The 26,417-nt window shown below is 35.9% G+C and overlaps 1 protein-coding gene across 7 annotated transcripts in view; it reads left to right on the forward strand.

Annotated features, from left to right (window-relative positions):
* The window catches only part of NOL4 (nucleolar protein 4), a gene marked incomplete at both ends in the record, with an annotated part of 190,850 nt that overhangs the window by 123,040 nt on the left and 41,393 nt on the right, over nt 1-26,417 (forward strand). For 4 of the 7 annotated variants that reach the window (XM_084307041.1, XM_084307040.1, XM_084307042.1 and 1 more), the window contains one exon: nt 18,885-19,064. In XM_084307041.1, the coding sequence (XP_084163167.1) occupies nt 18,885-19,064 (180 nt within the window). Of the gene's footprint in view, nt 1-18,884; nt 19,065-19,812; nt 20,005-26,417 lie in introns of all 7 variants that reach the window. The other 3 variants (XM_084307038.1, XM_084307037.1, XM_084307039.1) reach the window with 1 other exon arrangement.

Raw genomic sequence — 26,417 nt, forward strand, 5'->3', positions numbered from 1 at the left:
GGATTTATAAATGTAAAGTTTTTTACAAATTTTGTTTTTTTGTAAATTTACAAAAAAGCGGAAATGTAAAATTTATTCATTTTACAGGGGCTGGGCACCATGTATAACATTCACTGTTTTTTTGGGCAAACATTAACTGAAAGATATAACATAGAAAACATAAACAGATTGGAAAAAATAAGAGTGGTTTTTAACTTTAAATAACTAAGAATGTACAGAGCTGGGGACAAGGATGAACCTCTGCTACTGCTTCTTTTCTCCTTCAGGTCAGAGGTTGGGTGTGCAAGAGTCTCCCTCTTCCTTCCTTCTTCTTTGAAATGGCTTTGTGTCATCAGGATATGAAATTTTCACTGCCGTGCAGGCCCTTTAATCCTTTAGTTTATCTGACCATCCTTCCTAAGTGGCATAAATGACCATTTATGTTACTGCCTCCTGTCTCCTGTGTTGCAGGGACCTCTTCCTCAATCTGTTTTACAAGTTAATCCAACTCAAATATTTTGTGATCATGATTACTTGAGAGAATTCAGCCAAAAAGTGGATCCACTTTGTACGGTGGTCTTCTCGTCATATAGAAGTATCCCAACAGATGTTCTCATTAGTTTCAATATCACTTCTTACACTTGTGCCAGAATCAGAAGTTTCCCCTGTTGCCTCTGCTACAGTACATGAAAGCAAAACCCAACAGAAGAGTCAGAAAAGCTGCCTGTTCTAAACCCAGTTCACAGCCTAAGTCTTACCTTCTTACTGCCTTAGCTCAGTGACCTTTTCTTGTCATTGTTCATTTCAGCAAATAAAGGTTCAGAAAGAGAATTTATTGACTAGAACAAGTGATGAGATTGGCAAGAATAGAGGAGATTTCCTATCTGATCTCAGGAGCACACATTTTAGGTCATTGCTTTACTTTTGAAAAAATATCAAAAGGGCACAAAATTCTAAACCTGTGGAGAAACTGGTGTACTATTATGGAGACTTTAATTTAATAAATGGCACCCAAAATGTAATTAATAGAATTTTCACCGATCAGACTTGCTTCAGATTTTGTTGAAATTTGGACTGGACTATATTTTAATTATATATAATTTTAATAAAATATAATTTTATTTTTATAATATTTCCACATGGTACTTTTAAGGAAGTTATTCCAACAGTTTTTCTAAGTAAAGAACAAGGAAGAAAAGAATCCTGTGTGTAGCAGTTCAAAAGCAAGAAAGAAATATTTCTGCAAATAGCACATCAGTACTTACAACAGACTTGAACATCAGCATTGTCAGGGAGCAGGGCTCCTCCATCAGGGAAGGCAACCAGGCAGCTGAAGGTGGCTGTGACACATAGGCCCTCTCTGTATAGGCCCTCTCTGATGTAAGCCCAGTCCTACAGCACCCCACAGCCAGTAGAGCAGGGCTGGTGGCAACAGCAGGTCCCACCAACAGCCCAGCAACTAGCAACAAGCAAGAAGGGATGAGCAGGTCCCTGCTCAGTGTGGGAAGGGCAGGCAACAAGGCAGGACAAGCCAAGATGACACTGACCCCCACCCTGCCCATGGTGTAGAGAGAGAGAGAGAGAGAAAGCGAGAGAGAGAGAGAGAGAAAGAAAGAAAGGACGAACGAATGAACGAACAAACAAGTCATGCAGTGCTCCATCTTGAGAAGGGACATTTTCAGTTTCAACAGAAACTGCAAGTTTGTGTGCAATTATGATATATTTTCTTCTTTTTTATAAAAAGATGATAAATATGTATTACTTGTTTGTTTAGGATATTAGCATGAGCATATTAGAAAATGCTTTGGGAGTGTTGGTAGGGGGAATATTTACTTGTGATAAGATTTCAGTGAGAGGCCTTTGGTGAGGAACACCGTCTGGAGTTAGTGATGGATCAGAACAGAAGATCCTCCATGTCTTTGAAGTCTTACAGCTGGATGATTTTACTCCATCTGTTTTGCAAGGTGAGAGTGGACTTGCAAAATTGCAGTGATATTTTTTTGTAATTCCACTTTTGGCAAAGCATTGTAAAGGAAGGTAGATTTAGTGTAGAAATATATTCCTTCTTCTTCCCTCTGGCATTTGTCTGAAGGATGGCTTGCAGGGAATTCTTTTGCAAATGAGAATTCTGAGGCAGTACTATGGGGTGGTCTGGCAAGCAGGGTTGTAAGCTCTTCTCTAGTTTTCTAACATTGACAACAATGTTAAGGACAATAGTTTGTGTTTCTTCACTGACTTCTGAAAGGTTGAATGGTAGATAGTAGAATTTTTTGCTTTCAGCTTATAAACCTGTTTGGGTTTGTGTGTGTGTGGTTTTAAAGAAAGCTAAGGCTGTCCTAAAACTAATGTGGAGCTTTGATGAAGCATATCACACAGAATTTATTAGCAATTAAAAACTACTGAATGGTCCATTTGCCGCACGTAATGTTTTCAGAGCAGGGCCTTCAAAGGCAGTGCATCTAAAAGACTGTGGCTGTGTGCAAACGTATTGCTTCATATATTGGTTAACCTCTCATAGGCTTGATAAATAAAAGTAGCTACTAGGAAAGTTGGATCTTTTTAAAAACATCACCTTATCAAATCATTTTTATGAAAGTTATTTCATGCTTTCAACAGATTTTGTATAACCATTGCTTTACATTTCTTGCCTTCAACCAAACTGTGAAGTTAAATTATGTTAAATAAATAAATAAAGATTATCTCCCAGCCCTATTCAGTATAGTGAACTATGTAATAATGCCACAGAATATATTCATACTTATACATATATCTAAAAAATAACAATAATACATGTTCAAAGCACTATGGAAGTGGTTAATAAATATAGGATTCTTCATGGATACCTCCCACACACCACTTTGAAATTCATTCTACCTAGAGCAAAAAATTTCAAAATACTTGTTAGATCTTTTCAGAGCATGACTTTCCATAAAAACATGTTTGGATGTGAAGTGTTCTTTAGAAATTTTATGCCAGACTGTTCCTGTTTTACTCATGACCCAAGTAAGAAATGTTTTTTTACAACTTGGTTACAAGGAGGAGTTTAATCCCGAAAAAAAAAAAAAAAAAACTGTTTTGCTACCCATATGGTGTTGTTTATTCTATCAATGAGAAAAGATGTGTCTGTTGGGGTGCTGGTCATTGCCTTGATTTCATTTTCTAAGGATATATTTTCAGCTCTGTCTGTCTGTCTGTCTCTGCCTAACCTTTGAACCTATTGACAAATTTCAAATTAATTTCATGAAGTGGGAATCTTGGCCATGCTAAGTTCCTACAAATTCAATGAAAATCTGCATTTGGATTAAGTAGAAAGATCCAGGGTAATGCATCTGTGAGGGCCTTTCATTTCAAGAGGTAGAAGGTGCTTGGGCAAACATTACTCTATTAGGTCTCAACAAGCCACAAGCTCTCTCCCTTTAAGAAGCACGAGAGATATGGAATGAAATGGAGAAGGCATGCTGGTGAAAATTTGGGAGTCTAGGTCAACAGGATGTCAAATTTCTTCCATTCTACTTTTTGAAGATGTTTAACCAACATGTTTAATCTAAGTGTAATAATAAGTATAATATTGGATATTTCTGTATAGGAATGAGTGAGTGGATATAAATGTTACTCCTTTATGGGATTCATAGAGACAAGCTACAACTGCCAGAATGACTACAGAATCCCTGTATTTTGTTTGTTGCTTCGGCGTTGTTGGAAGAGCTTTACTGAACAGAAAATATCAGTAGCTTGAAACCATGCCATTGCATTCATCTACAAATATGCAGTCGCAAATTTCTTAACGAGACCAAAGAAGTTAAATTTATGAGAGAAAAACAATTTCTATATACTATTATTGCCCATGTGGTGTTACTTTAGTAATGGAAAACAAAGGTACTATGACTAAGACCTTCGTGTTGATTCCAACTCAGTGTGATTATTGGTGTGATGCACCAGGCATGAACCTATGGATAACAATTGTCCTATGCCACATGTGAACAGATACTTGTGTTAGAGTCCTATTATAGGTGTTACAGACCCAGGGTCTGTGAAAGGAAATCCTGTTGTGTTTACTTTGTTGACTAGGGGATAAGCAGGTAGTTTAGTATACTGGAATTAAAGCAAAATATAAAAAAGTAATATTACAAATGTTGCTTTTCAGACAGGTAGATGTCACTATTTTATAAATTCTAGCATTTTAAAGCTTGATTACATATATACCTTTAAAAACTGCACTGACATACATGTTTCAGGAAACCTTCTATCTGGGGACCATTTTATGAGCCATGAAGTTTTTATTTGGATTTCAGAAAATCCATCTGTAATCCCTTAGCTACAAAATAAACACACTGCAACCTTTTTAGACCCCCTACAAATTCCTTCTGGTAAGCTGAATCACAGTTTCATTGAGGACTTCTATATTTAGAGACTCTTGGCTCCTAATGTCCAGTGCCTATTTAGATATCAGCCGAGATGTTTTCTAGCAGTCTCAAAAACTCTTGTGTGCAAAAAAAAATCAGTAAAACAAGAAGAGCATATGAGTTTGTTTTCTTTTTTTGTGCAGTTATCTTTAAATCCACACACTTCAGACTGTACCCTAACCCTTAGCACATACACTGTTGAATTAATCAACCATAAGGATCCAGTAAAGATCTTGGGATAAAAGCTCTTGACGTCTTCTTGGTATGTACATCCTGGCAGCTAAAGCAGCTTCAGGTACACAGGTGCTTTTTTCACCCCTCATGACCTTGTGCTCAATATAATCAGCTCTGGGCTGTCTCTGATGCAGCCCACTAGGCAGAAAGCAAGTTTTATGCAGGAGAGTGTTCAGAGAGCTGCAGGGATGCCAGGCCAGCTGATCACACTGGATGTGTGTGGCAGGTCAGGCACCCAAAGGGAAAGGTTGCCCAGATAGTGCACGTGCAAAATACATCATTCTGCTTAGGTTCATTAAATCTGGTTACTCACTAGGGGTGGGGAGCTTTACCAAACTTACCCTTTTCTTTAAGTGTTTATAATTAATTTCTACTTACAGGTTTCCTGTTCTGTGGCCTGGCAACACCACAGAGCAGAGTCATTGCCACTTCCAGTTATGGTGACAGGGGTGTTCACAGAAAATTCCTCAGTCTCTCACATTCTGTGCATCTTGTATTTGGGTTCAGTAAAATGCAACAGATGAGGGTTATGTTTCCCATGTGTGTTCCAAAAGGATCTTATAGCCTGACAAGATCATAACACTGCATGTGTTGAACTCAAGTAGATTTCTGTGAATGAGGATAATGTGTGAGCTCACAGTGTAGGCAGCTGCATAATAAGAGGGGTGCCACTTTCTCAAACTAGACCTATGGATGACATTGTTATTTTAAAAATTATATTCTATTTTGTTTTCCTCTCTGTTGTTCCTGTTTCATCTATGGAAGCTAGGGAAAATGAAATAGTCGTATCATATAAAAAAGCAAACAGAAAAGGACATGAACTTTTAAAGCTTTAGGCCAGCTCAGATCTGGATGTGAACTTTTAAGCTAATTCTCTGCGTGTGATAAGCTGGCGTGGTGTAGGATCAAATCCCCTTTTCCCGAATTGAGGAGGAACAAAGTTTAAATGATTTGCTTTGGATCAAGACGCACAGAAGTTCTTATAGCTTAGTTAGGCATTTGCTGTGTTGTGATATGAACACAAGAATATGCACTGCCTGCTCTGGTTTATTTTATTTTTTTTTCCTGCTATACTTCTAGCTGTTTTTCATCCCAGTGATCTTTCTCTATATATGTGGATTGGATGTGGCTTTTGGAGGAGTGTTCTGCCAAATAGGATTTTCTAGTCTGCTAAAGGAATTTTCCATTGCTGGATGGTGATACAAGTTGAGCCCTGTGCAACGGCTTAGTAAGACAGAGTGAATGCATGTTACAAGGTGGTCCCTAGAATTTACAACTCAAAATATCTCTGCTAATAGAAGCTAGAAATATTATTTGTTTTAAATGAATTTAGGCTTTTGCAGACCAGCTGTACTAGATCACGTTGGAAACTCTGCTTCTTGATGGCTATATGGTTCCCTTTGAGCTCAAAGTACCAATGAGACACAAACATTTTGCAATAAAAAAGGGTTATGCAGCTACAAAAAATTACAGAGAATAATGGAGTGAGAAGTCAACTCAGAAGTGTTCTTCTGTGCTGGACAAAGCTGTGTGCAATTTTCTTTCCAAACAGCAGATGCTTTTGAGTACTTACATTATGTCATGTTATTCTGGAGGAAGAAGGACAATTCTCACAGATCTGACAGTTTAAGAGGCAGCATATAAAATCAGCTCCTTCACAGTCAGGCCACCCAAAAGCTTTAGCATACTTTAGTATATATTTTTATATATACTAATATATATATTTATATATATAATAATATATATTATAATATATAATATATAATTTTTTATATACTAATTTTTGTACAAATGAGAAAGTGCTGTACTATCTCAAGCAGACCAAATTATGGGTTACAGTAAGAGTTTCTGTTTTCTTGAGGATGAACCATGGAAGCTGCAATCCAACAGAGATACTTAATTATTAGGGATTTAGAAGGTTACTGTGATCTCTCTGATTCATCTGGGGAAGAGCATTTGTTCTTCCACACAACTATGTTGCGTGCTAAAATTGGTTCCCTGAACAGTTTGATCAGGCATTACCTTTTCTTTTGAGAGTTATGTGAAATACTTTTAATAACATTTTACTTCATTCCCTACTGTCAAAAAGACAGAACATATTTTTATCAGAAACACAGCCAGTGTGGCTTTAGGACTGAAAGGTTCTTCTGTTGTTTCTGTTTCTTGGTGCTTTTTCTGTTCAATTGCTAAGGACACATTGGCCTGGAGGACTGAAGGCTAGGGACTGCCCTAATGAGGAGTTTTCCTGCAATATTCATATGCTTGCTGTCATGTGCTAACCTCAAGCAATAGATCTGGCTTACTCTAATACAATGCTTCTTTTGGCAAGTACCGTAAATGTTTTATTTCTCCTCTAAACAAGGAGAGTGAAACTACAAGCCATTCACATAAATCAGACAAAAGATTTATGAGCAGCAGATAAGTAGGGAACTAAGCAATAATCTATTCCATCTGCTTCGGCTACAGACATCTCAGATGCTCTCCTGTCCGTCAGGCTATTGCAAACCAGGAACACTTCCCACCAGTTCAGGAGCCCTGTTTTCACTTGTCCCCTCTTGATTGCTCTCAAGTTCTTAATCTCCCCACCTGGTTCTTAAGCAATAATTAAGACAATTAGCCTCTGCCTCCCTGGGCTGGTTGCTAATACAATCCAGCAGACTTACCTCCAGAGACACTTTATAAAGATCAGTGAATAAAAAGGTTGCTGCTATAAATAAATATATTTTTATAAATAAAAATTTATAAAAAAAAATTATAAATAAATAAAAATTTATTTTATAAATAAATGCTGCTATAGATAAATGTGAAAAGCCAGAACAAGATAGTCTTTCATTCTCCCTGATTGTGTCCCTATACTCCTCTGTAAGCAATAAACTCCTCTGTTGCATGTGCAACAGATTCGTGCAATGTCCCCATTGTATTCCCAGCTTTCCCCAAAAGAGAGATATTTAAGATGTCATGTGATGACTGAGATCAAGTGTAAATGGCTGTTCAGTACTGGGTTGTATGCATGCTATTAATCAATTGGCTTTTTATTTTTTATTACTATTTTTGAGTATATCTCTCAATATGTTACCATTACTGTCTTTTTTCCTCCACTCTGTAATGGTTGGTCAGACTCACATGATCAGAAGAGGAGGAGTGACAGGACTGTCTCCTCTAACCTATTTTGGCATATCATTCTAGTGACTGAGCAACACAAACTGAAGGAGGGAGAGCCTAAATTTGTCTCAAGCAATGGAGGCAGGTGAGTTGGAGTTCCTGCCTCCACTGCTTCCACCAGCTGTTTTTTAATGTACTTCCCAAACATTTGTATCTTTAGCATGGTTGGACTGGAAAGGAGAAAGGTGGGATAACATCTGAAATGCCATTATATAGGAATGAAGTAGGAAGGGGAGCCAGCAAAGGGGAAAACTTAAAATAAATCTGGAAAAAAGCACACCAAGAAAGGTCTTTTTTTTGTACCATTGTTAAACCATTTTCCTCTCTGGTTCTGATCACCAATTTTAGTCTCTCATTATATCATACTTTTGCTCTCTGCACCGTGTCCTTCTTGCTCATGTGAATCAGGACAAAAATGTAATTCAAAAATGCTGCTCCTCCTTCCTTATTGGAAAATACAGGCCCGCAGCTCAGCATATAACCACGTTTTTAACACATCCAGCAGCTGTGCAGTCTTAGGCAGACTTTATAGGGAGTTGCTGAGTTTATGACCCTCAAAAAGCACCCCTTTTGCCGAAGTTCTAGCAAGAAAAGGACAAATGCATCCTTCATCTTTGTGGCTTTCCTTCTTTCTACCTAGTGAAAATGAATGCTCCTCTCCTTTGCTGCTGCTGTTCTTGTGACACATGAGTCCTGCAGTCCTTACCTATTATTATGCCCTGCATCTGTCTCTGCTGTTACTTTCTGGAAGTTTCTTTTGAAACTTTGTGTGCCTACCTCTCTCATAGCTTTCATCTCTAGCTTTCCTGTAGTACACAGGGATGGGAAAGAAAAAGGGGAGCAGAATGAAAGTAAATGTCAAGTAAAAAAATCCTTATCACCTGTATTACTGATATAATTTAAACTCTTTCACTTGTGAATATGTTTGCTCCTTGGGAATTTTGTTCTACAGATATCAGCTCAGGCATATACAAGCTTTTTCTATGGTGGAGTAGGGAACAGTCATAGTAAAGCTGGTGGAGTAAAGAGGCAGGTACACAGTTCTTAGATTCTCTACACCTGTAGTTGTCTTAGCAAGACCTGTGTTTGCAGCTGACGAGTAGTCTTAGATTCCAGGGACACTCACATACAAGCACATAATTTCCCATTGTAGATTCTTTGAGCCTTGAGAAAATAACCTTATGTTTCATGTTTGTAACTGAGGAATAAAATGGGCTATTGAACCCTTTTGATGTCACAACATAACTTTGTGGCAAGAGGGAATAGAGAGAAATTTAGGGATGAAGATATGAAGGAAAGAGTATGAGGGGAAAGAAGAGAGCAGTGCAAGAGGCAAACAAAGCAATAAGAACTAAAGGCATAAAAGAAAGAAAAGAATGAAAGATCTTAGGAGAAAGCAGCTTGGAAAAACTGGTCTAAGTTGAATCACAGAGCATGAACAGAAGGAGAAAAAAAGAACAAAAAATTGTGGCAATTTTCTAGTTCACTGTAAATGTTTGGTAAAGGGCCTATGACTAAGCCATCAAATTGCATGTGATTTGTATTCCTTGGTGTAAACAGGGAGGAAGTAGATTTTTCTACTTAGGCTTTCCAGCAGCAATGTGCTGCAGGATTGAAAAAGAGAAGCCAATGATGCCGTCTTGACAAGAAGTCTTGCTTTTCTTTGTTTATGATCATTTTGTGTGCACGTAGTTCTAAAAAATTAAAACCCTAGAAACAAAACAGCAACCTTAGGACAATGAAATTGCTACTCAGTAAGTTACTTCAGTTCCATATCTCAATTCCTGCTTTTGCTGATGACAGCTTCATACCTAGGTCAGAGTTTAGAGGCCATGAATGCAGCTGTAGTATGCAGTAGTTACTTTTGTTTTAAAATCTAGTAGCAGTTTGAGATATTTTTTAACATCAGCAGTAGTGCTGTTATCTACTAAGAGGACTCTTTGAAGGTAGATTGAGTTTTTCAGAGGTTTTAATGGTCTTCTGCAAGAGAGTTCCTGTGAACCTCAACTGTTTGTTACAGCCCTACAGATGCTCTCGATTGTGTCTTATTCTTCTGTCACTTAGCTTAGGACAGGGTGCAAAGAGAAGAGTGAGTCTTGAGGCTTGAATTGTTATGACTGTTGTTGTGATACTTGGATTTATATAGCGCTTCTCCATACTAGTTTATTCTTAAATGCATTTGAATACATTATACTGATCACTGTCAATTTAAATTGAGAAGAAATGAATAGCCCAGTCTTTTTACAAAATAGTTTGTAGCTTTTAGCAGCCAGATGTCTAACAATTGATCAAAGAATGATGGATATGTTTGAATACTTACTGGTGGTCACAAATGCTCACTGTCTGCCTGTAATGTGAAACTTGATAGTCACTGAAGCATATTTCATAAGAAAAAGCTTCTTTAATCTGCATGTAAATTGTTGGTATTTCATTATAAAAACAAAACAAAAACAACTGACAAATGGAAAGCTGTGGAATCAGAGTGAAAACTGTAAAGGTTCTTGGCAAAAAGTCAAAATTTCACCAAAAATTTTGAAATTGACTTTTTCTAATAAAAGTATTTAATTACTATGTTTTCACAAAAGCACAAAAACCACATGGGGGGCTCCCAGGCTTTTGGCTTCACAGTGTGTCATGCAAAGTATGCCAGTGCTATTCTTAGGACACCACTTATGAAGTCTCTTTACTTTGATAATAAAACAGGACTTTTTTTTTTTATTATTTTTTTAGTAAGGTTGGATCTTACAAGGGTATAACATCTACAGTTCGATCTTCTGAATTGATTCTGAAAGTACTGTAGGAAATATCAAATCCTGTATGGCCTCCTGGTTTGCAGAAATCCAAAAGCTTCTAATGGAGCTTTCTTGTGTGGCAGCCCCTGTTTCTGAAATTCACAGAAGCTCTGTCAGATCCTTCTAAAGCTGCAAAATAGTGGTGTATGATGCCAAAAATAATTTAGGCTTTTATTTGAGTCTGTCACCATTTAGCTTTGACTTTTTAACTCCCACAAATGACATTGTATTTTTGCCAAAAACACAGCAGCCACATTGTACAACATGACCGGTTATTGTGAGTTATATAACTAGTGTTTTTTTATTTTATTTTTTTATTTTTTTTTATTTTTGTCAGTATTTGGCTGAAAATATCTGTCTTCCAATATCAATGGCAGGAGTTCTAGAAGTCATTAATAAAACAAGTTTGTAAAATAAAAGCTTTGAGAAATAGGCTAGTCTCCCGCTCTGTTAAATCAGCTCTGCCTTGGTACTCTCGACACTGGTGGGCTGGAGAGGTTTGGACACCCTTGTTCTGATTATCCAGGAATTCTGCTACTCTAGAATGGCTGGGGAAACATCTTTTTGCTGAGCAGGAGCCTTCCTGAGCATGCTGTGTCAGGTAGGAGGAGACTGGTTCTGGATGAATTAGAAAGAAGCTCCTTCAACTATTGCCTCTAAATATACTTCATTCTTCTACTTGTCTGAGAATTCTCAGTTGCATCTGTTTTTACTCCCTACTTAATTTCTGAGGTTATTTCTACTAGACCATAGGGTTAGATTTCAATAACGTTGGTCAATACCAGTGCTGATAGACCTACAATAGACCATATTTTAGCTAAAAGAGAAAATCACGGGAAATCTTTGTTTCAGAGTTTCTTTCAATTATTTCTTATCTTTCAATTATCCAAACTTCTTTCTATCCAGATATATCCTGCTGGAATGAAAGTGTCTGGATAATTGAGAGTTTACTTATTGCTAATAAATGTGCCTCTGTTGAAAGAAATGTTATAGCAAACAGATAATATGATATAATATGGTCAATTACTGAGAAAGAATGAATAGTCTTGGAAATAGTTACTATTCTCTCAGTGACTACTGTAAAAACAATAAGTGTGGAGCAAAGACCATGTCAAAGATAGTCCAGGAGGAAAAAGAAATATATATTCATTGTTCAGTTATTTACAATAGGAACTAGTTGTCTTTCTGGAGCACACACTGTTAACTCAAAGCAAACAGAAAAAAATCTTTTAATATTTCGGTGTAATACAGGTTTTGTGTACAAATGTCTTACACAATGTACTCCAAAACATTTTACATGTCAAAATAACAGTTTTATAGAGTCAAACCTATGAAACCTATGAAGATTTCATCTCTCTATTCTTCCATTAAAAATGCTGTTATCCTCATGTTCCAAATAGCAAAATTATATACGGTGATGCCTTTCCATTATCGAGGGTGAAGTTTTATGAAGAAGCTGGAAAGACTGATTGTGGTGTAACAAGGGGAGCAAAATGGTTATAGCCAGATACAAAGATATGGGTAACACGAGCAAATATAAGTTTAAGAAAATGAGGTTAATTGGATCTTGAAATAAATGGTGAGATATTGGAATTGTGTTTGAGACTTCACAGCTTTTTCTGTAATGAGAAAAAAATGATGGGAAGTAAAGTTCTACACATATGATAGTATGAAGATTTAAAGGGAATATGTAAAAAGGGTAATGACAGTAAAGTCTGGAAGAGAGGAAGGCATAGGTTTTACGAAGAGTCATGGAAAAAAAATGGGTTATTAATGAAAAATCACAGAGAGCTGGACTTCTATCCATAAAAATTCAAAGAGGATTGCTTAAGATAGCTAAGCATGTTTTTCAGTTCTGCCTCCTTCATTACTGTTTGAATTAAGGGAAAAAGATTTTGGAATGACTGAATTCATGATTTCATCTCTTTTAATACCAAAAAGGCATATATGTGCCCAAACTATTTTTTTCTAATGTGTTATTTATTATGTATGTATGATTTAATGTTAAAAAAAAGAAAAGAAAAACAAAACAAAACAAAACAAAAAAGCTCCCGTAAGCAAGTTCCATGCAGTATGGAAAATTCAGTTTGTGTAGGATATGAAGTTGAGCTCTAAGCAACAAATGTTCACAACAATTATGATTTTAAGAGGAAAATGTAGGATATAAGTTTTCCTTTAACTTTACAAACTTAACCTTTTAATTTCATTCAAATAAAAAAAGAAAATGCATGATTCATACTCAGTGAGTTCACTGAAAACCAGTATATCACTTTCCTCAAAAACCCACCATATATAGAATCTGTTAAAATGTTAAAGTTAAATGAAAATTTGAAATTACATTCTAATTTAATTAACAATTTTGGAAAAACAAAACAAAACAAACAAACAAAAAACTTAAAAACAATCAAACACGGTGTTGCCAGAATATGCTAATCCCTTTTTATATCATAAGAATAATATCTATGAAAATATGCATACACAGAAGCATACGTGAATGTGCATTTGCAAAAGCACACCTAATTTGCTAGAGCATTTGATGAAATTATAGTCTTTGGTATATTCGGTGGGATAGATTGACGTGTAAAAAGAGAAGTAAGAAAAAGTTGGAGGTACAACTCCGTCTGAGGGGATGAGCAGAACTCCATCAGATTTATATTATGAAAAAAATTATTTACTTATTATTTTTATTATTATTTATTGTTACAAATATGGAGACAGATTTCTAGGAAGGAATTAGGTATACAGAGTAGTGTTTTCATCTCTACCTAACAGTGAATACTGTTTCACGCTTCTCCTTTCCATGCAGTATGAAAACCTGCAGTCTGCCATCTCTTCAAATTTCTGTAGTTTTTGAATGTATAATGTAGCAACTGAAAGAATTGAACTGAAAGAACACTATACAATTAAATGTAAAACTGTAAATGTAAAAAATGAAGCTTTTTATTTTGTTTTATTTAAATTACACTAGGTTTCCTTCAGAGACCTTTTTCCTGAAAGGGTGGGGTCTTTTTCTCCCTTTTAACATTAAAAATCACAGAGCTGTAGGTTTTTGTTTTTGTTTTGTTTTTGTTTTTCAATTTGTGGTCATAACAAATAATCAATATCGATTATTTGTTTGTCTCTGAGTAACATTTGGTCCATTCATCCACAACCTTGTCCATACACTTACTGAGATATGCAGAATAGCCAAGTGACCCTTGATATTTGTTGCTGGGAAAAGCCTCATGCAGTGAATTCATGTAGTATCATCTATCAAATCATGTCTGATGGCCATACACCAGGGTCTGAGCCTACTGACCACTGGGGCACTATTGGTAGACTGCTTTTATTTATGTTTTAGATTATTTATGTGTTATTTCTCTGAAACTAATAACACAACTTCTGGTGGTAACATTGGGTTTCTGCATTACTGTCTATTGCATATACTGGGTATTCTTTTATCTTGCAAACAAAGTGATGTGATCTTTCTGCTACAAGCATACAGAAATCATTCAAGCAATAAATGGATATATTTTTCATAGAAAGACCTCGTGGAATAATGCACATTAGAGTTTTTGGAATTGCTCCTTGACAAAGTTTCAGACAAAATAGAGAGCTTTTACAGCAGCCAAAGAGAATGGTCAAGAATCTGAACAACATGAGATTCAGAGAATGAATAATTTTTCTGGAAGTGAAGGTTGAGGGGAGGGAACATGATAAGAGTCTTCAAACATCTGAAAGATTCTTGTAAGGAAGAAAGGGAATGCTCTTTTCTCCAGGTATACATTGCCATATGGGATAGGTGAAAAAGAAACATGCTTAGTACTGTTTATAAAAGTCTGAGGTAAGTGTTAAAAATATCTTAATATTTCTGAGGATGGTGAAACATTAACCTAGAATATCTGGGAGATAGATGCATGTTAACTCCATCATTGGAAGTCTTAAGATAACTACCAGACAAATGGCTGTCAGGAACTATGTTGGGACCTTATTCTGTGGCAGCAAGATGTCCTAGATCACAATGTGAAGTCCTTCCAGGTCATTATTGTATGATATGATAACTTCCTTCAAGTTACATTTGTTACTGACTTGTGATTTCATAGAACTGTATAATGGTTTGAGTTGGAAAGGACCTTAAAGATCCCCTAGTTCCAGCCCCCCTGCCATGGGCAGGGACACCTCCCACCAGACCAGGTTGCTCAAAGCTCCATCCAGCCTGGCCTTGAACACCTCCAGGGATGGGGCATCCACAGCATTTTTGGGCAACCTGTTCCAGTGCTTCACCACTCTATGAGTGAATAATTTATTCTGAATATGTAGTCTAAATCTCCCATTTTGTAGTTTAAAGCCATCACCCTTTGTCCTTTCTGACAAAGAGCTTTCTTGTACGTTCTCTTTAGATACTGGCAAACTGCTATATGGTCTCCTTGGAACCTTTTCTTCTCCAGGCTCAAAAACCCCCACTCGCTCAACCTGTTTTCACAGGAGAAGTGTTCCAGCCCTCTGATCACTTATTTACTTATTTATTAGAAGGATATTGGTTATTTCATGTTACAAACTCCTGAAACCAGGTTATTAGGCATTAATAACCTTTGATTTTTGTAATGCAGAAGAGTCTTATACCTATTATTGCAAGAAAGAGATTGAAACAATGAACTCAGAACCTTCAGAAAAGGACAAAGACAAGATGACCATAATATATCTATCAACATCTCAGTATTTTTAAGACAACTTCATGATTTTCAAGGAGGCAATGATCCTGGACTTACCATTGGCCTCATTTGTTCTCCTTGAATAAGTTCTCTTTACTTTTCTATCACTTCCTTTTCGCACCTATATTTGTCAAACACAAAGATTTCATGTGTGGAACATCTTTTGTCTATCTAATGCTTCCATTCCATAATCACTTTAATCTTGCATTGCTGTCAAGAGATGTGTGTTTCCTCTGTCCTCTACATGCTCACACCCTCCTGCCAAGCCCAAAGGTTTGTAGTTTCAGGTGGTGAACAGGAACCAAGTCTTAAACATACTGGCAAAAGGAGTTAAAAATGAAATAAATAAATAAATAAATAAAAGGCCAGGGGTAGGGGGAAGATTTTTAGCTAGGATCACTTCTCTAGTCTAGCACCTAGAGGAACACTTAAAATGTATGTATTGAGGGATGCAGAGAAATGAATGAGATGGTACCTACCTGGCAAAAGTGGGAGCAGCCTTTTCAAAAACGGTCAACCTTAAGTCATAAGGCTTCTAAGACTTAGAGACAGAAGTGCTAAGGGAAAAGCTGTCCTCTGCCTCTGCTGTCTTACTCTGTTTACCACTGCAGATGCTTAATAGAGTAGCAAAAGAAAATGCTTATCAGTTTTTGCGCAACTGCAGAGTCAACACAACGGAGAGGAACATTCTCTTCCTTCTCTGCCTAAATATTCATTTATGTATAAATATAAAAATGTAGACATTTTCTTCTTAACTGAGCTTTTTTAACCTCAGTTTGTTGACCCACCAGCTAGGAAAAAAGCCACGATTTTTTCTGCTATTGCACACAGTCATCAAATCCCCAGTGAATAACTACTTCTGCCATGCAACTTTTGCAGTTTTGCAGAGCATGCTATTCTATAATTTTCATTTATGACACCAAAGATGTTCTTGAAATAAATATTTTGGAAAAAATATTGGACAAGTCTCTCTATGCAATGCTTTCTTAAAAACAAAACAAAACAAGAAACTATTGCATTTTCTAGTGACAGCTAATACACTTTGGTCGGAATTCCTTTCCTTCACAAAAGCAAATCTCAATCCTGGTGCATAATTTATGATCTTGGCATCAGTCCAAACATATGTACATGTTGAAATCAGTTTTGCATCTGTTTAACTATATGCACATGAGTAGTCTAATTGGATTTAGTCTGATGAAATGACTCATATGAAATCAAGTGTTTGCAGAACAAGGGTTTCAGACAGTAGGGTTCTTCAGGGCAGTAGCTTCTGCTTGATATAACTTTATATGATGCTTAGCACAGGAAATGGATTTTAGATTATCTAGGAGCTCTCTGCATGTTGTATAGCTATAGTAAGTGGTGAAATAAAAAAGTACCAAAGAGCAAGTCTCAGTCTGAAATCAGATCTTCTACTGCATAGCATTTGTATATAGTTACAATGTTATTTTTTATTTTTATTTTTTATTTTTAAAATCATTCTTCACATTCCTTCGTAACAGGCTATCAGGCTGCTTCTGTTGGCCTTCTGGTAGCCAATAGTAAGGTTAAAGACTGTTGCTCATATATGCTAGATTCTCTGATATGTTATAAGCATCTTCTATCAGGATGGAACTGATCAGGATATTCTTCTTGAGCATAATTATCCAATGAATTCACCACCTCCTGCAAGGACGAGTGATCTGAATGGGCAGCAGTGTAGATATTCATCATCTGAAAATAAAACATCAGTGTGCCAAAGAAGAAAATGGACCTTTTTTTGGTTTGGTTTGTTTTTCTGTCTCTCCAAAGTCATCTTCCCACACCACCTCATGTCTGTCATCATGAACACTGGGATTAGTGGTAATTTTTTTGCCTTGTAACTGTGCAGTTGTAAGAAGAGGAGGTGATACTGAACTTACTATTTGTTGAAGATATTTGTATCCAGAGGCTGGCCCTTCTGTTTTCTTTTGATGTTTCTTCATTCTCCCTTTGTCTATTATAAGGGTTTAGGGAGAGAAGAGACTCTTAAGAAGGGGGATGAGAGAGAGGCTGCAAGATCTGATGTTAGAAGCATTAGAAATTAAAAAGTGGAACTCAAGGGGATTTGTTCTGAGATAATATAGTCTGGGGAGGATAGATAAGGAAGGCTTGGAGCATGAGTGCTGGAAAGGAAAGGCGAGGAAATGAATGGTAGTGACTGCAAAACCAGTGGTGTACAGAGGGCCAAGATGAGATGGAAATGAAAATAGGGGAAAAAAAATAGGGAAAATAGGGAAAGAAAAAAAAATAGTTGGAGAAAGAATATAAAGCAAGAAATATACCTTAAAGATGAACGTAGTTTTGTAGGCGTTTCCCTCCTACCTCACTGCCCAGCTGCATTCTGTTGTTGATGAAAACAACACTGAATGAAAGACAGTTTTAGGAGGCTCAGAATGTAGAACAAGATGTGACTTTAACCATGTGTATTTGAAATATATTCTTGACTGACACATTATGCTCTTGATATATATTTGTTGATATATATATATATCTTGATATATATGTTGGTGGCATTTAGACAAGAGGCACAAAAAGATATAGATATGTGTGAAATTCATCATGTAGTACCTGATACAGGACTCTTTGAAGTTAATTGAATACAGTATGCTTTGAAGCAAGGGAGGAATATCTTGAAATATTACAGGATTTTTATTATAGAAGTAAAATAGAGCTCTGAATTACCTAAATGTGAATCTGATGGCTCTGGTGAAAATACTCTGTGATACTTTTGTATGGCTGGTGCAAAGCTTTGATCTTAAAGTGTTACATTGTAGAAGGCTTTTCATTACTGATGTCATTTTGTGTTTTGTCAGTCTGAAGCATATGCAGAGGAAACAGGTAAATGAGGTCTTGATATTTCACAAAAAATGCACAGTATTGACTCTTTTGATAACTGAAAACTTTTTGGTCTCGGAAGTGGATAGCACTTTAATGAGATGGTCATCTGATTTATACAGTAAGCTGACTGTTCTGCTCAGGGGAAAAATCTGAATGCTGATATGAGGAAAGAAAATGGTTTTGCTACATATTTCTCAGCAGAGCATTCATAAAATTAACCAACCTACGCATCTCTAATTTGGTTTAGGGTTTTCCAAGTGAAAGCTAGAACATGATCATCTGCACATTTTGAATGTTTTGAACATATATTGGCTCTTGAAAATATTTCATACTGATTGAATAAATATCAGTGTTTCCTACTTATATCTGTTTTGCCTTAAAATGGGTAATGTTTAACACTTTGGAATTTTGTGGAAAACCTATTGCCCCTTATTTACATCTTGGCTAATATAAAGAAGTTAGTATTTGCTAGAAACTTCTGTATGTAGTATGTATGGCAAGTATCTTGACTGTAATTATCATAGGTAATTTGGTAATTTGTTTACTGAATTTGCATCTGGTCACATTTTTTAAAAATACTAAAATGAATATTATTGAGATTTGTTTACTCTTACAAGGACCATGAGCACACAATGTTGAACCAAGAATAAAAAGAAACCACGGAATTGTTTAAATGTTTATAAAGCATTTTTGATGTGCAGACCTTATTTCTATGGTGAATTTTTACAGATATATACATATCTATTTTTTAAATCTATTTTCAGTCCCCTGCACATAGCTATTCAAGCTATGACTCTGGCAAGAATGAGAGTGTAGGCAGAGGTGCTGAAGATCTGTCTTTGAATCGAGGAGATGAAGATGAGGATGACCATGATGAGCAGGAAGATCCTGAGAAGGTTAATGAGTCGGATGGGGTAGAAGCTGAGCGACTGAAAGCTTTTAATGTAAGTCCCCTTGCACTTGTTGCTTTGTTTACCTCTACTACCTCCTTTTACATTGCTATTTATGGTAAGTTTGACAATATTAAAGGCACATTAATTTAATTTGCTGGAACTTTTTCAATTATATTAATGCACATTAAAGTCTTGCCAACAGATGAAAGTTTTACTGTGTTTTATTTAGAATTTAAGGCACAGTGCCTTTTTACCAGTGAAGAAAACAAGGCTTTGTTTTGTGTGTGTATATGTGCCTGTGTGTGTGGACGTGTGGATGTGCATGTTCAGTCAGTGAATGGAAAGGGGCTGTAGCTAGTTTATCAGAAGACCATTCCAGTGGTCAGCTGTTCGCTATTGCTTTCCCAGTGTATGTAATTATGCATGAAAACACAAGCAATTGTTCAAACAAAGAAAAGTGAGATTCACTTCAATAAAATGATGTAGCAATCACAGCTTATTGTTAATGATGAAACTTAAGTGGTGCCTATTTTCACAATCTGTTCTGGTTTATCTCACAAGTTCTGTATCCTATAGACTATTCTTTTCTTGTCCTTATTTTTTTTCCCTTAAATTAGCTCCTTCCCACCCCCCAAATAATCCTTTAAAGAACTGTTTGCTTAATATTTCTGGCTTCCCATTACAAAGCTATTCCGTGGATAGAAAAAAATGTCTTCCTATCAGTAATCAAGACAGAAAGCTAGGAAGAGAAGAGAGCAGCCCTCCAAACCCGTCTCCTCTGTCTCCCTCTTGCCAACAGATGTTTGTCAGGCTGTTTGTAGATGAAAACTTGGACCGAATGGTCCCAATCTCTAAGCAGCCAAAAGAAAAGATCCAAGCTATCATTGACTCATGCAGGCGACAATTCCCTGAGTATCAAGAGCGTGCCAGAAAACGCATACGTACTTACCTCAAGTCCTGCAGGCGGATGAAAAGAAGTGGTTTTGAGATGGTGAGTTTTGATTTAAAACCCAGCCCTAGTTTCCATCAAAACCCCATATGTAAATCCATGACACTATTTTGTTTTCATCTTAGTGTCTTTTTTTTTTTTTTTTTTTCTTTTTTTTTTTTCCTCGTTTATTTATTTATTTATTTTTGGTAATACCAGGTCAGAGGTTTCTTTTTGCCTCCTTCATTCTTCCTGAATTTATTCCCCTTCTTCACTGGTATAAAAATTATTTGAGACACTAAAATTCACAAGATGAACTAGTATGGATCTGTAAGAAATTAAAAACAAAACAAGGTATAAGGAGAGAAACCAAATGATGGCTTATATAGTGACTTATTTCCTACTCAAGATTACACTTAGAGATTTTTGCCTGGCAAAATCTTGAAGTAAGATGGATTTTTCTATAAAATACTTCTGCTAACTGCATTTGTGTGAACTCTATAAAAATTAGATCTTGCTAGAAAAATGCTATATCTAAGCAAATGCTCAGTGTAGTAACATTGCATTGGCAATGGTTTGTATTTTCTTTCTTGCACATTTTATCCTATGAACTATCAGTAATGGTAACTCCTTTAAATCTTTCAGTTGATATATAGTTTATATATCTATAGTTTTATATATAGATAACTATATAGATAGAAAACTATATAGATAGAAAACTATATAGATATATAGTTTTATATATCTATATAAAACACAGGCAGTGATTTTAAAACACAGGTATCAAGTTTACATTTTGAGCAGTTTTACTAATTGTAAGTGAACAAAAGACCATGAAAACAGTATACAAATAGCAGTGTTTTCCAACATTAGTATTTTAATATTACCCAGTAGCTTAAGAATGGGCAAAGAATAGCTCTTCTCACCAATTCGCAAATTTATTATCTTTAAAAAACTTTTATATTTCCAAACTCCAGGAAAACTGCAAGAAATTGAGTATCTACCTACCTTATGCTTGATGTGTCTTAGCTATCTCTCTGGCCTTTAGATGACAATGAAATCACTTCATCGTTACAAATAGATATCATTTAGTGATCAAACATACCATTTTTATTTTAATGAATCATCTACAAACCCATTGATTACATAAAAATACTGGGCATGACTGAATTTTACTGTTTCTCTCTTTCTCTCTGTCTTTCTCTTTCCTGCAGTCTATGCAGAATGCTTATGTCCATATGTTGTTTTAAAATGGTAGCTGACAGTTTTAAGAACACAATATCAAGTTTATTGTAGGGTGAGACCATTACTGGATACCACAAACAGCAGAGACAGAAACTAAATTTTTGTATGTGTTTGTGACTGTGTGGCTTAATTATTTGAAACATTGGGACAATGTTGTTTCTGAACAATGGAAACACAGATGAAAATAGACAGGTAGAATAAAGGGCAGCTGTACTGATAAAAGTACCACAGATTGACTGGTGGTGTACATGTCAAATTGTATAGCCCTCCAAAATAAAAGAAGGAAAAACAGAAAGTAAATATTTTCCATGATACAGTAAGTAGAATCAAATTATATCCATTCACTCCAGCTGAGAATAATTCAGCAACATCTTGTTCATCTTTCATGGTGCCAAATATTTTTGCTGTGCTGTACTTTAAAATAAAAATACTTATAAAATTAGCTGATGCTAGCAAGTCTCCTCGCTGTTCCAATTTATGGCTTCATTACTATCATTATTCATGCTGATGAGCAGTTATGTAAACTGACTTTTTTAATTTTTATCATCTGAAAGATCTGCACAACTGCTTTTCTGTATGAACAAGGAGTTTACAGTCTGACCCATAAAAGCTAGCTTGGTTTGACTTTAGTGTATTATGTATATTTGCAAAGGTTACTTTCATATGAACAAAGGTTGCAGGGTCAAATTTATTCCTGGGAGGGGAAAAGAAGCAGTGATTACCAGGAACATGATTCAAATAGGCAACCTTTATAATTCAGAAATATTCCCTATATTTATAATATTACATTTTATGATGGGCTTTATTTCCTTTCAAACAAACAAATTACCCTCTAAAATATTGACTTTGCTGCCCATGAATAGAAGTGACAAGGCACAGGTGTTCATACCAAAGATTGCAGCTTTCTTGGGCCAGAAGGAAAATCTGTCCTGCTTCACTGTTTGCAGGTAGGAAGAGGAGACAAAATCTTTGGAGCAGTTCCCTTTTAACTTCCTGAGAGAACTACTAGTGCTTTATGTTTAAGTCTTGAATAATTCTGAAATATAACGCATATCCATTTGTTGTTTTTAATTATTTTCTAGTTTCTAAATTACTCTATTGGTATGTCATGACTATAAGCCATTTTAAAAAAATACTATCATGGGCAGAGGCACTTGACTGTATGATTATTTTGAATATACTCACCATTTTGACAGTGGAAAAGAATCACTTTGTGTCTGGATAATAACTTTTGTTCAAAACAATCATGAAAGGACATGTCGGTGTTGATTTGAATCAGGTGCTACACACAGCTACAGCAAAACAGGATAATGATCTCCTCAGGAGCAATAGTGCTACTGTTGTTATATTAAATAGGATATCAGATAATAATCTCCACAGGTGGTGCCTTTTACTTTAGACATATTAAACACAAGTTTTTCATTTTGTTCAGGGCCAGAATGCCATGTTTCGAGCATCTAGTTGCAAGAGAAAAAGAGAATTAATCTCATAAATGGCGTGTGACAGTTCAGACTATGTGGAGTGGTGCAGCTATCTACAGCGTCATATTGCAAAGTGAAGAGAAAATGTAAACAATAAGTTTAATTAGCGTAAGACTGCATGGTAAAGATGAAAAAGCATGCCTGAAGCCTGCTTCTGTCAGTTATTTTCCATCTGTAATCCAAATGACAGTTCTCACTGCATAACAGGCTAGTTCTAGCTCTGAGGCAATAGGAAAGGTTCTGTGTCATGAGTTTGTGTTGTTAGTTAATATTTCTTCTTATTATTATTTTTAAGAGATGCTTACAGTTATTCACCTACTTATGACAGCCTGGAGTCTGTGGAATCCAAGGCAGCTTGAACAGATTCTTGTTACAAATATTCTTTTGAGGAATTCCCTTTCTGCATTGAAAATGCTTTCCTCATTTGATTTTTAGCTCATAATTTTGCCACTTGCATTTTCATTCTGGCACAACCATATCCCTCAACAAGGCATTGTCAAAGTTTTTCTCATGAATTGCAAGATCACTTTTCTCCTCCTGTTCTTTCTTGCTTATGGTCTATTGAGAACATTCTCTTACTATATTCTGTGATCTTGTTCATAATTTTCCATTGGGAAGGAAGTTTGCCTAGTCCTGAAATCACTGAATTTTGGATGATATCTCTGGGTTATGCTTCCACTTGTGCAGTGCCACACAACTTTAAGAAGTTCTTAAAGAAAATGTTTGTTTTTCTCTTCATTTGCCCATAAGCAAAAGAAAAAATGAATTATTGCCCCTCTCTGAAGGACTGATGTTAATGAGAGTTCCTTTCTATATATTAAGTGGTTGTGATCTGTGTATGCTAAACAAGAGTTTTCTCCCTGAAATAGTCAAATGACCTATTTCACTAATATTTTAAAAATCTGTACTTTAGACTTGTCCCTGCCTATGTATATGTGAAAAAATGCCAAATGAAAAAAAAAAAAAAAAAAAGAAAAAAAAGTAATAGCTGCTGAGTACACATATTTACTTACTTAGTTACAGTCCAGAAAATTGCAATGTTTGAAATGATAAAATAGAGTTGAATTAACTTAATCACATTTTCTTTCTACTATCTGCTCCTTTCCATCTTCAGGATCTCTTATCATCAGACTCAGTTTCTGCATTCCATTTGAAACTGCACCTTACAGTGCCTTTTGCACAGATATGCACTTTTTCCCATGTAGTATATCAAGGCTTAAACATAAAAAATTTGGTTTTAGCAAGAGTAATTCCCCCCTGCCCCTGCCCACCCCCCACTAGACACTACTGTCATACAAATAAATACTATAAAAGAACTAAGTGATACTGCTGTTATATATTGGAGAGAAAAGTCTAGTTACAAATACCTTTCATTGTCTGAAGATGTTTGGATGTGTCAGCGATGAGGAAAGGAATAACACTATGAATAAAGATAGCTCCTAAGTAAGAAGGAGCTGAGAAGAACAATAACAGGATCTATCCTATTGATTGTTATCTATCAATAACAGATCAGCAACCTTGATGTCTTTTGCTGCTTCTGTGTTTTGTTTGTGCCAATTGGCTGTAAGAGGTGTTTTAACAATTTGCAACTGTGCACATGCTGATCAAGATGTTTTAAATGCATCTAGTGAGCTGGAGTGCTTTTTTATTGTGATCGAGTGTTTTTCAGAGGGTGGTATGTCTTCTGAAATCTGCCTCTTTAAAATGTCTCTGTTTTAGAGTTTTAGCTTTACAGTGAGGAAGCTTTCATTTCAGTAATTTAGTTTTGAGTAGTCCAGCTGCCCTTGCAGTCACTTGGCTTTTCAGTCCTCCAGGCCTATGTTGACAGTAAAGGTCATAAGCATGACTGAAAAATTGCACTAAGTTACGAAATAGGAACTACCACCAGCACTTCCTCTCCCCAACAACTATTTTAGGGAAAGATTAAAATCTGGGATAAAAAGAATGTTCAACCTGACTGAAATTGAAGACTGAAATAATGAAATCAGGAAGAAAAAAAAAAAAAGTACTAAGTATTTCAGTTTTTCTTGTACCGTGATTCTGACATATTATGACCCCTGCTATAGTGTTACTTGATGATATGGCTTCTGACACTAATTTAAGAGTAGGTGACCTAGATCACTGTATTTGAATTAGGAAACAATGGTAAATCAGATTCAGTTGTTCCTGGTCCTCTGGAGTTTTACTAGAAAACTGTTTGCTGCTGGAGTACCCAGTCCAATCTATCAAATCCAAGCCTATCTCAGATATAGTTCAGCCCAATGAACTATGATTCTCTATCACTCTGTCATACCATATGTATTTAGGATAGAGGTAATCTCACCTACATTTACTAGCTAAGAGTTAAGGTGCTAGAGAAATTAGGTGACTTTCCCTCAGCAATCAGTGAATCCCATAGATGACACCCTCCTGAGAGATTATCTCCAGCTGACTTGAGAGTCAACTTCTGGAGATACCTGTCTTTTAAAAGAAATAAAAAAGGAGCCTAGATAACTAGTATAGATGAAATACTCAGATTTTATGCAGACTAAGTTAGACGGATCTTATTTCTGTTATTTACAAAAGATAATTAAATTTTCCAGTAGCCCCACTGAAAATCTTTCTTAAGTAAGTGGGCCAGGACTTGGCCCTGTACGTAGGGGCAGCAGCAACAGGAGAAAAGTAGTTGGCTGAAAAGTATCATATGGGAATTCCTTAACACAGGAATATGGATATGTAAGTTTATATATACATGTATGTTAGGTATTTAGGCACTGTCAAATCAATGTGCAATATGCATTGTTTCAATTAAATGTGTTTTAAAGCTGAAAACTTTTAAAAAGTGATATGATTATAACTGAACATTTCAAAAAGTCTCCTCTACCTTTTAGGAAAAAAAAAAATTCTAGTTGTTTCTTTGAATTCCTTAGTAGCTGTTACAATTGAGTATTTATCACAGTTTCACTGCAGGCTGCAAGACTGAGCAAAATACATCAAAACCCAGTTAGAAACAGTTGCTGCAAGCATTAAAATGCCAGTCTGGTTGTTCATATTTCATAGTTTTCTACAAAATAATTATAAAATTTTATCCAACAGACTGTGGTATCATACTTTACTGTGGACATTTAAAACTACTCTGCAGAATTTTTTCAGAATCCTTCTAACTGCGCAGTGTAGGATGGTTCTGTGCCATACAACTGCATTATACTGAGTAAAAAAAAATCATTGAAGATAACCCATACCCTTTCTTAGAAGGCATTGTGGATATTTTCCGTTATTAGATACATGTTATGGTTTTTCACACATTGTCTTAGATCTTAATACATTATTATGAAAGGTTTGTGGCATAATATTTCATTTTGGCAATGGACTGGTTTACAATGCATAAGGAAAAGCTGACATGCAGGAAAGCAGTAGGGAGCCTCGCAATGTTGGGAGCACAGACTGCTTGGGTACCTCTGGAAAAACTCAGTAACTGCCATTGAGGCATCTCAGCCATTCATTTTCACCTTTGGATGGCCAATTGCCTTGGAAAATTTGTTTTCATGTTTGAGTAATAGATAAAATATGTCCTCATTCACACATTTACATGTATATTAGTTGTTAGAGTCTCTATGAACAAAAGAAATTAGCTTCCATGTTTACATGCTTGCAACTATCTTATACTCCAAGGTTCTTCATTCTGGTGTTAACTGACCTAAACTACAAGGGAGTATTTATGCACAAATGTCAGGATATAAAGTTTTGTGTTTTACCAGGTGTGCATGTGTG

The sequence above is a fragment of the Netta rufina genome (genome assembly GCF_964035555.1).
Source record: "Netta rufina genome assembly, chromosome: 2".
Lineage (NCBI taxonomy): Eukaryota > Metazoa > Chordata > Aves > Anseriformes > Anatidae > Netta > Netta rufina.